General features: G+C 30.2%; 2 protein-coding genes across 2 annotated transcripts; one reads left to right on the plus strand and one right to left on the minus strand.

Moving 5' to 3' along the window:
- LOC102593811 (uncharacterized) lies at positions 1-1,152 on the minus strand. The gene has a single exon (XM_006350947.2). It carries the CDS (start codon positions 993-995, stop codon positions 162-164), a length of 834 nt encoding a protein of 277 aa, XP_006351009.1. The 5' UTR covers positions 996-1,152; the 3' UTR covers positions 1-161.
- Positions 1,153-11,048: 9,896 nt separating this feature from the next.
- On the plus strand, positions 11,049-11,585 carry LOC107061273 (uncharacterized). The gene has a single exon (XM_015310251.1). It carries the CDS (start codon positions 11,049-11,051, stop codon positions 11,583-11,585), a length of 537 nt encoding a protein of 178 aa, XP_015165737.1.
- The last annotated feature ends 237 nt before the right edge of the window (positions 11,586-11,822 follow it).

The following is an 11,822-nucleotide window of genomic DNA, read 5'->3' on the forward strand; positions in this document are numbered from 1 at the left end:
ACAATTATTTTCATTTTCCTTGATATTTCACAATTTGTGAATATATTCACGTAAAAGAGAAAATACAATTTCTGACTATTTTCTATTTCTGTTCAATATTGAAATTCCTCAAAAAAAGACAATTTTACCCCAGAAGAAACTCGAGATTTACAGTAATGCCCCTAGAAATCATCTTCTCCGCCGTTACGCCGGACACTGTAATTACTCTTCCAAATCCGGCGATACTGCAGTTTCCGATGCTTCCTCATAACTCTTGAAAACCCTCCATTCTTCACCGCCGACGCAGAATGCCGGCCAGATTTATGAGCGAAGGGATCCACTTTCTCCGGCGCAAAAAACCCTTTCCCCATCTGGCTCAGAGTGTCCTCATACATGTTGAATCCAGTCAGAAGAATCCCATCTAACCCATGAACAACAAATCTCGACCCGACAAAAAGATTCGGATCCGAAACTCGAACCCCATCAACAGTGACGAAATCGTCGTCGCCCCTGCTCGTTTCCACCAAAATACTGTAATGGGGAAGAAGGGTATCAAGGTATGGAGAAGTAAGGTTGCGGAGTTCAGTGATTGTGAGTCGGCGAGAAGGGATGACGTGGGATCGGAGTGCCGCCACGTAAGCATCAGCATCGGAAGCCATATCGAGAGTATACAGGAAATGATCTCTCGGTGCGAAGATAGTGAATGATCCCGCCGCCGCCGATGAAGAGTCGGCGAGTGTGGTGTGACCGGTGAGAATTTGGAATTGGATATCGGAGGTGTCGATTGCGTTGCTAAAAAGAGGGTAACCGCTGTACCTTAAGACACTCAGAAGGCTGTCCAGTTCATATGGGGAAATGGAGTATTTCGTGCGGGCGGTGTTTTTCGCCGGTTTTCTGGAGTGGACGGCGGTGGAGACGATATCAACGGTGGCGGTGGTATTGGTGGCGGAATCGACGGCGGCGGTGGAGACGGCGGTAATGGAGAGGATGAGGAAGAGAGTAAGGCGGTTAGCCATCGGAAAGCGGTTTTTCAGTTTTGGCGGTTTTTCAAAATTGGAATGAGAAATTATAGAGTGTGGGAGTGTGTATTTGTAAACAATTTCTTGGGTGGATTGTGGCCGTCTGATTAGATTTAACAGAGTGTACTTAATGGTAGTACTATATATGTTTGCCAAAATTAAGCCGACATCTATCGAAAACAATGTTTTTATTTTTTGGTGGGAATAATATTACGCTTTACTCTTTCAAGTCCCTAATCATAAAAATATACTGAGCATATTGTTATTTTGTACATATATTTTTTTTTTAAACTTGGTTTCAACTGACTTTCAACTTTGGGTGGGGACAAATAAACATTTAAATTTGTATAAAATTTAACAAGTAGAGACATGTATTCTATGTGGCATAATACATAGGACGTCATGTAGGACACAAATTGTCATGTATGATGTCACATAAGACGAATATATATATCTATTTTGTCCAATTTTATACAAATTTAAATTTTTACTTGTGCACACCCAAAATTAGAGAGTATAAATATTATAAGGTCAAGTTATAAAATATATTTATATATTATACCTTAAAAAAAAATATAACTATAGAAATGGTGTTTATTCTAAAATGGAAAATAAGAATTTTTTTATGAACAATTTTGAATACGTACTTATTGTTTGTATACTCATTTGATTTACTCCACTTGGTATTCATATTGCTTTCATTTAAACTAGTCTCAAATCAAAAAAAATTTAAAAAAATTTCATTTAAACTAGTTTCAAATCAATTTTTTTTTTTTTAAAAAAAAGTAATTTTAATATAATAGAGATAAGTTACATATTAGACTGATTCATCAAAATAATTATATTCGCTAGTTAATTATATAAAATTATTGTTCATAATTCCAAACTCTAATGCAACATACCATTCATTTAGAGATGATATTACTAGGAATAGTGTGTAAAAATGGAGAGTAAACAGTCAAAAATATATTTAAAATATTCTAAACTATTGAATTTTATATTTGACCTTTTAGATATGGGTTTTCTAATTAAACTATTATCAAATGTTTTTCGAAGCATACTTTAAATATTAGTCGTTCACTTTTTCAACCTAACAATGGTGCAAGTACATAAAGTGAACAAGTTGAGATGTTATTCGATAAAATATATGGTGATAGTTCAGATAAAAAATTCATACACATAAAACTAAAAATACAAATAAAAATATATTAAATGTATTTTTGACTATTGACTTAGAAAAAAAAAAACAGATTTCAACTCTTGATAAACCATTTTCTTGAAGGTCTCTTTGAAAATGGTTTGCTAGTGAACTCAAGTTCATAGCCCAAATTTTATGTCCCTTTGACTAGATTTATACATCAAATGATACCAATGAATTACATGTTTGACCAAATTCTGTGTCCCTTTGACTAGATTAAATATGTTTTGAAAATTTAAGTTGGACTATTATTAATTTATATAACTATTAAGTGATAAAGATAATATTGGGAGAAAAATATCTTTTAATTTGCTAAAATGAATAGTAAAAAATAATAATTTATTTATAATAAAATCCAACAAAAATAGTATAGAGGGGATATACCTAAAATAAAAGTATATTTTTGGAAAAGAACTCAAAATAATTTTATTAGTAATTATTATGCTTTTACTAAATTTGTTTCGCTACCATAAGGTAAATGGGTAATAAGGGAATGTACATATGAGAAAATAATTTAATTAGTTGGGAAGAAATATATCAAAATTTAACATTATTTCTATATAACTAAATTAGTTGGGAAGAAATATACCAAAATTTAACATTATTTCTATATATGATTGGAAGCTGAAGAAGGAAATACCATAACATTATTTCTATATATGTCATAGATACTTGAAGTAAATAACAAGGTAATAAACTTTATGTTTATTCCTATTTTGCTCCAATGTCATCCCTATATATAGGTATATTCACTTGCATCCACTTCAACAATCAGAATAACAATTATTGAAGAAATTAAAATGGCTTCTTTTTTACTTCATATTTTCTTCCTTTAGTACTTGTTGCAAACATTTTCAACTTTCAAACCTCTTTATGTGACTCTAGTGCAGACGAGGCATTGATAGCAGGTATATGTAGACAAGTACAAGATCCTCCATTTTGCTTAAACACTTTTAGACAAATTTTAGCTCATCCATATGTTCCTGAAGAAGTAACACGAGCTGCTATCGCTCAATCATTACAAAATGCTAATAACAACCGTGCTTTCATAGAGGCAGCTAAAGCAGCCGCAAAAGACAAAGAGACCCAAGACTTGTATGCTATTTGTGACAGCAGTTATGGATTGTTGATAACCGTTCTCCAAGATGCTGCCAAATCATTAGCTAGCAAGGATTATAATGGCTTGGAAAATGATCTTTCAAAGTGTCCCAAATTTGTGAGTGATTGTCAGAATGTACTTGGTAGCAAGACAACGCCTGAAATGTTAGATAGAAGTAGGAAACAATTCGATCTTATAATAATGTCAAAAGCTGCTGAAGGCCTCATTAAGAAATAGGTAGTTTATATGATTGTTATAAATTAATTTGTCTTTCTTGAAAGTTAAGTAGTAGCTAATAAAGAGGAGATTGGTATTTTATTAAATCATTCTTATTTCTCAAGTGTCTTATTATATTATGTCTATGCTTATCATTTCGTTTTGAGTTTTGAGATATTTTTTCAGCCTACTTGTTAGAATTTTTTTTCTCTAGTACTTTTTTATTATTGGAAAAGGGTAAAAAATGTCCTTAACGTATTGTAAATGGCTCAAAAACGCTCTCCTTCTATCTATTGAATAAAAAATGCCCTTTCATTCACCTATTTGGATAAAAAATGCCCTTAAATTAAATTTAAGCTTAAAATTACCATTTCTTTTAACAGAAGCTTATGTGTGGTATAAATTAATTTTGTAATTAAATATATAACATTATTTTTATTGATCCACATGTAATTAATTAGACCATAATTCATTATCCACTAACCCAAACCCATCTCAAAGACCCAACATTTCCATGGTGTCGTCAGGTCAGTCGGAGCAAGAATTATCATTTGAATTTTTTTGTGAAATTAAGAGCGATTTATTGGAGATTGGAGATAACTTTAAATCGGGTCTATCTTAATTTTCTTAAAACAATACTGTTTTAGAGATTTCCAAGTTAGCTTCTAATTTTTTATAGTTTAGTGATGAGTTAAATAATCATGAAAATCGTGAAGATGAAAATGGAGATGACCATTATGATGATGATGAAGAGGAAATTGTGTTTATTCTAAAATGGAAATAAGAGATTTTTTTATGAACAATATTGCTAAATATGTACATATTGTTTGTACTCATTTGATTTACTCCTCTTGATATTCATATTGGTTCATTTAAACGGGTCTCAAATGAAAAAAAGTTTAATTTTAAAAAAAAGTACTTTAATATAATAGAGGTAAGTTACATATTAGACTGATCCATCAAAATAATTATATTCGCTAGTCAATTATATAAAATTATTGTTCATATTTCCAAACCCTAACGCAACACACCATCCATTTAAAGATGATATTACCAGGAATTATGTGTAAAAATGGAGAGTAAACAGTCAAAAATACATTTAAAATATTCTAAAATTTTGAATTTTATAGTTGACCTTTTAGATATATGAGTTTTCTAATTGAACTATTATCAAATATTTTTCGAAACATATTTCAAATATTAGTTATTCACTTTCTCAACCTAACAATGATGCATGTACAAAAAGTGAACAAGTTGAGATGTCATTTGATAAAATATATGGTGATAGTTTAGGTAGAAAACTCATACACATAAAACTAAAAATATGGATAAAAACATTTTAGATGTGATTTTGACGATTGACTCTCAAAAGGAAAAGAAAATAGATTTCAACTCTTGATAAACCATTTTCTTGAAGGTGTCTTTGAAAATGGTTTGCTAGTGAACTCAAGTTCATAGCCCAAATTTTATGTGTCCCTTTGACTAGATTTATACATCAAATGATACCAATGAATTACATGTTTGACCAAATTATGTGTCCCTTTGACTAGATTAATTATGTTTTGAAAATTTAAGTTGGACTATTGTTAATTTATATAACTATTAAGTGATAAAAATAATAATGGGAGAAAAATATCTTTTAATTTGCTAAAATGATTAGTAAAAACCCTTCGGGGTGGCCCAGTGGTTTGAGCTTGGGACTTCCATGTTGGAGGTCTCAAGTTCGAAACCCCTTGCCAGCGAAAGCAAGGGGTTTGCCTTCTGGGTCGAGCTCGTCGCACCAGGCTTGCCTAGTGCGGTTTACCTCTCCTATGTGGTTTGCGAGCTATTGCATAGGAGCGGGGGTTTTACCCTGTGCGCACCCAAAGGGTAGCGGCTGCGGGTTTCCCTTGTCATCAAAAAAAAAAAAAAAAAATGAATAGTAAAAAATAATAATTTATTTATAATAAAATCCAACAAAAATAGTATAGAGGGGATATACCTAAAATAAAAGTACATTTTTGGAAAAGAACTCAAAATAATTTTGTTAGTAATTATTATGTTTTTACTAAATTTGTTTCGCTACCATAAGGTAAATGGGTAATAAGAGAATGTACATATGAGGAAATAACTTAATTAGTTGGGAAGAAATATACCAAAATTTAACATTATTTCTATATATGGTTGGAAGCTGAAGAAGGAAATACCATAACATTATTTCTATATATGTCATAGATACTTGAAGTAAATAACAAGGTAATAATTCCTATTTTGTTCCAATGTCATCCCTATATATAGGTATATTCACTTGCATTCACTTCAAAAATCAGAGTAACAATTATTGAAGAAATTAAAATGGCTTCTTTTTTACTTCATACTTTCTTCCTCTAGTACTTGTTGCAAACATTTTCAACTTTCAAACCTCTTTATGTGACACTAGTGCAGACGAGGCATTGATAGCAGGTATATGTAGACAAGTACAAGATCCTCCATTTTTGCTTAAACACTTTTAGACAAATTTTAGCTCATCCATATGTTCCTGAAGAAGTAACACGAGCTGCCATCGCTCAATCATTACAAAATGCTAATAACAACCGTGCTTTCATAGAGGCAGCTGAAGCAGCCGCAAAAGACAAAGAGACCCAAGACTTGTATGCTATTTGTGACAGCAGTTATGGATTGCTAATAACGGTTCTCCAAGATGCTGCCCAATCATTAGCTAAGAAGGATTACAATGGCTTGGAAAATGACCTTTCAAAGTGTCCCAAATTTGTGAGTGATTGTCAGAATGTACTTGGTAGCAAGACAACGCCTAAAATGTTAGATAGAAGTAGGAAACAATTCGATCTTATAATAATGTCAAAAGCTGCTGAAGGCCTCATTAAGAAATAGGTAGTTTATATGATTGTTATAAATTAATTTGTCTTTCTTGAAAGTTAAGTATAGCTAATAAAGAGAAGATTGGTATTTTATCAAATCATTCTTATTTCTCAAGTGTCTTAGTATATTATTTCTATGCTTATCTTTTCGTTTGAGCCTTGAGATATTCTTTCAGCCTACTTGTTAGAATTTTTTCCTCTTGTACCTTTTTATGTGTAAGTTAATAATAAGCCTTGGAACTGCAGATCTTAGCAATCCAAAAGTACATTCTACTTGGCTGAAAATACAAATGACCAATCGATTTTTTTTTTTGACGATTTTTGCCTTATTTTTATCATATTAAACTGAATTTGATTTGTGTATTTTGAATATCTTGGTATTTGATTAAAAACTGCCAAATCACGATTTTGAGTCGTATAGCTCCAAAGTTTGGTTGGGGCATCTATGATAAATTTTACAAGAAAATGAGTTGAAAAAATATATGAGTATCAAAATAATAAATTTAAAAATTTATTTTTAAAAAATAAAATAAAATTTTAAAATTGATTTTATCACTCCCATCATCTCCAAAGGGTTCTGTAACGAAAACTTAATCAACTCTTAATTACAAAATTATGAGGTATATCAGGCCACATATATTCTCTTAACTTATTTACGAGATCTGTATATATCAAGAAATAGTGTATTTTTCATATGCTAGTTTCTATTAAAACTCATATACACCATTAAGATAAAGTCAATTTATCTTACTACGTTGATGTTGCATTAGCCTATAGAGGTTGTGAAAAACAGGGGTCTAATCTTGTTTAGCTTTATAATATTGCAATTGCTAATCAATAAAAGTTGTTTATTTACCCCAAAAAAATCAATTCATTGCTCACAAAAGGCATTATTTTCTTCCTCTAATAATTGTTTGTTTTTGTATAATGAGTAGTATTAATTTCATATTGTGGTGTTATTTTAAATATGAAAATTTTATTATGAGGTATTCAGTTTTAGCTCGTGAGATTTTTACTATGAAAATTTTGATTCCCTCCCAAAGAAATCTCATAGACAGGCAAACTTCACTATCATAGGGTCAGTATAGAGCAACATGTACGGAGTAGATATCGTCGGCCGACTCAAAAGAAAAATGAAGAATAATACAAGTAGGGGTCAGTACAAGGCAACATGTACTGAGTCGATATCATCGGCCGACTCAAAATAGAAATTAATAGGCATACAGTAATAACATGAAATCAACTATAGCATGTAACATGTGGCAAGCAACAAACAACAATAATGAAGCAAATATGTAATTAGTCAACATTATCAAGAGCACACATGAGGACTCTAGCCTCCACACCACTCTTTTGAGAAATGAGTACATTAAATTATTTTAATATGTTTTCCTTTATTGTTATAGTACCGGAATGTGACACCCGATCCAATAATATTGTTCCGACTCGTGGCACCCGATCCAAATATATTGTGATGTCTCGTGGCACCCGATCCAACAATATAATTAATTCATCATTCTTTATCATCTCTTTCCACTTCCTTAACAATATTTCATCAAGCCTTATTTATTCAAGGCATCATTTTAATAGAACAAGTTCAAGATTGTGGATTTCGCGGTCTTGGAATTACATACCAATCACAACAACACATGAATCATCCAAACCACAACAATTAAGTACATAATAAATTTAACAGTATTATTCAATGACTATCAATCACTATTAAGAGTCTCTCTATCACATAAAATAAATCATAACCTACCTCCACCGAAGAGCCGAAGTCAAGCAAGCTAATTCTCTAATGCCTTTCCTTTCCTCAATATCTCAGAACATTTTCAATCTATCAAGTATAATTCATAAGTATATGAGTCTATAGACATTTATATTACTATATGTTTAGTCTAGACCCAAAAACTCACCCAAATCTACAATCAATTTCCTAAAGTTCAAGCCTAAGGATAAGTCCCAATACCTTCAATTATAGTAACTTTAATGGAATTCAAATAATACAATACATTTATATGAAATTTTAATACTTTCCAGTGATTCAAACATATCCAACATTCATCTAACCCTCTTAATATAAACATAAAATTAGAATACCTTCCCCCCATAATTCACTTTAGAGGAGGCATAGTTACTTGATCATGTGCGGCGTTTTTTTTCTAAACTAATTATTTATTAAAAGTGACAAGTCCCACTAACGTATTTTAATAAATATGAGTCAAGTGGTATAGGATATTAAATTATTTTATACAAGCCCATTATTCTCAATTAATTAATTATTTAAATTATCCATCAATTAAAACACCGTAGTTAAACGAATAATAGGAATGTTCTTTTATGAAAGAAATAGGTCTAGTGTTGAAATGACCTAATGTGTCTTTACAACTTTAGAAATTTATCTCATAAAGTCATTAAATTTTATTTTGTATCAATAAAATCGCTCAACTTTGAAATTTGGCTCGTAGAGTTATGCTCTCTAGACAGTGCAGTATCTCAGTTGATAAACACAACAGTGTTAGTCAATTGTAGCAGGGTGGATAGTCATATTTTTTTGTGTGGATACTCATTCCACCCCTAAAACTTCATTGTACATGAGAAATCTGTAGAATTATATTGTTGCTCGATTTTTTTTCTGAATTGATGGTACTACCATGCTTATCGAATTTAAATTGAGGGTCTATTGAAAATATCCTTTTTAACTCCCAAAGTATGAATAAGACCAGTGTATATAATATATGTATATTTCTATCTTTTTGAAACGGTAAGATATTTTCTTATTGTTGTACTATGATTACCAAAATAACATTAAACCCATGAGTTATAAGAATTAACTATAGAAATGGTGTTTTTTCTCTAATTGAAAATAAGAGGTTTTTTAATGAATAATATCGATAAATACATATTTTTTTGAAGTCATTTAAATTACTCCACTTATTCATATTGCTTCATTTAAACATGCCTCATATGAAAATATTATTTCAAAAAGTTAATATAATAAAAGTAAGTTACATATGTGATTGGTCGATCAAAATAATTACATTCGCCAGCCATTTATATTAAAAGAATATTGTTCTTATTTTCAAACTCTAATATAACGTCTAATACTAAAGATCTACCGTCCATTCTGAGATGATATTACCGTGAATAGTATGTAAAAAAAGAGTGCAAGGTCAAAAACACATTTAAAATATTTTGAATTTTATATCTAAACTATCAAGTGTGTGAGTTTTCTACCTAAACTATTACCAAATGCTTATAGTAACACACCTCACATATTAGAGAGTATAAATATAAGGTCAAGTTATAAAATACATTTATATATTATGCCTTAAAAAATATAACTATAGAAACGGTGTTTATTCTAAAATGGAAAATAAGAGATTTTTCATGAACAATATTGCTAAATACGTACATATTGTTTGTACTCATATGATTTACTCCTCCTGATATTCGTATTGCGTCATTTAAACTGGTCTCATATCAAAAAAATTAATTTTAAAAAAGTACTTTTAATATAATAGAGGTAAGTTAAATATTAGACTGATCCATCAAAATAATTATATTCGCTAGTCAATTATATAAAATTATTGTTCATATTTCCAAACTCTAACGCAACATACCATCCATTTAGAGATGATATTACTAGAAATTGTGTGTAAAAATGGAGAGTAAACGGTCAAAAATACATTTAAAATATTCTAAATTTTTGAATTTTATATTTGACCTTTTAGATATAAGAGTTTTCTAATTGAACTATTATCAAATATTTTTCGAAACATACTTCAAATATTAGTCGTTCACTTTCTCAACCTAACAATGGTGCAAGTACAAAAAGTGAACAAGTTGAGATGTAATTCGATAAAATATATGGTGATAGTACATGTAAAAACTCGTACACATGAAACTAAAAATATATATAAAAATACTGTTAATGTATTTTTGACGATTGACTCTAAAAAGGAAAAAAAAAAACAGATTTCAACTCTTGATAAACCATTTTCTTGAAGGTCTCTTTGAAAATGGTTTGCTAGTGAACTCAAGTTCATAGCCCAAATTTTATGTGTCCCTTTGACTAGATTTATACATCAAATGATACCAAAAAATTACATGTTTGACCAAATTATGTGTCCCTTTGACTATATTAATTATGTTTTAAAAATTTAAGTTGGACTATTATTAATTTATATAACTATTAAGTGATAAAGATAATATTGGGAGAAATATATCTTTTAATTTGCTAAAATGAACAGTAAAAATAATAATTTATTTATAATAAAATCCAAGTAAAATAGAATAGAGGGGATATGCCTAAAATAAAAGTATTTTTTTGGAAAAGAACTCAAAATAATTTTGTTAGTATTTATTATGCTTTTACTAAATTTGTTTCCCTACACATAAGGTAAATGGGTGATAAAGGGAATGTACATGAGGAAATAACTTAATTAGTTGGGAAAAAATATACCAAAATTTAACATTTTTCCTATATATGATTGGAATTTGAAGAAGGAAATATCTTAACATTATTTCTATATATGTCATAGATACTTGAAGTAGATAACAAGGTAATAAACTTTATGTTTATTCCTATTTTGCTTCAATGTCATCCCTATATATAGGTATATTCACTTGCATCCACTTCAAAAATCAGAGTAACAATTCTTGAAGAAATTAAAATGGCTTCTTTTTTTACTTCATACTTTCTTCCTTTAGTACTTGTTGCAAACATTTTCAACTTTCAAACCTCTTTATGTGACACTAGTGCAGACGAGACATTGATAGCAGGTATATGTAGACAAGTACAAGATCCTCCATTTTGCTTAACCACTTTTAGACAAATTTTAGCTCATCCATATATTCTTGAAGAAGTAACACGAGCTGCTATCGCTCAATCATTACAAAATGCTAACAACAACCATGCTTTCATAGAGGCAGCTAAAGCTGCCGCAAAAGACAAAGAGACCCAAGACTTGTATGCTATTTGTGACAGCAGTTATGGATTGTTGATAACCGTTCTCCAAGATGCTACCAAATCATTAGCTAAGAAGGATTATAATGGCTTGGAAAATGACCTTTCAAAGTGTCCCAAATTTGTGAGTGATTGTCAGAATGTACTTGGTAGCAAGACAACGCCTGAAATGTTAGATAGAAGTAGGAAACAATTCGATCTTATAATAATGTCAAAAGCTGCTGAAGGCCTCATTAAGAAATAGGTAGTTTATATGATTGTTATAAATTAATTTGTGTTTCTTGAAAGTTAAGTAGAAGCTAATAAAGAGGAGATTGATATTTTATTAAATCATTCTTATTTCTCAATTGTCTTATTATATTATGTCTATGCTTATCAGTTTCGTTAGAGCCTTGAGATATTTTTTCAGCCTACTTGTTAGAACTTTTTTTCTCTAGTACCTTTTTATTATTTAATTAGTAAGGTGTAAGTTAATAATAAG

The sequence above is a fragment of the Solanum tuberosum genome, unplaced genomic scaffold (genome assembly GCF_000226075.1).
Source record: "Solanum tuberosum cultivar DM 1-3 516 R44 unplaced genomic scaffold, SolTub_3.0 scf00131, whole genome shotgun sequence".
Lineage (NCBI taxonomy): Eukaryota > Viridiplantae > Streptophyta > Magnoliopsida > Solanales > Solanaceae > Solanum > Solanum tuberosum.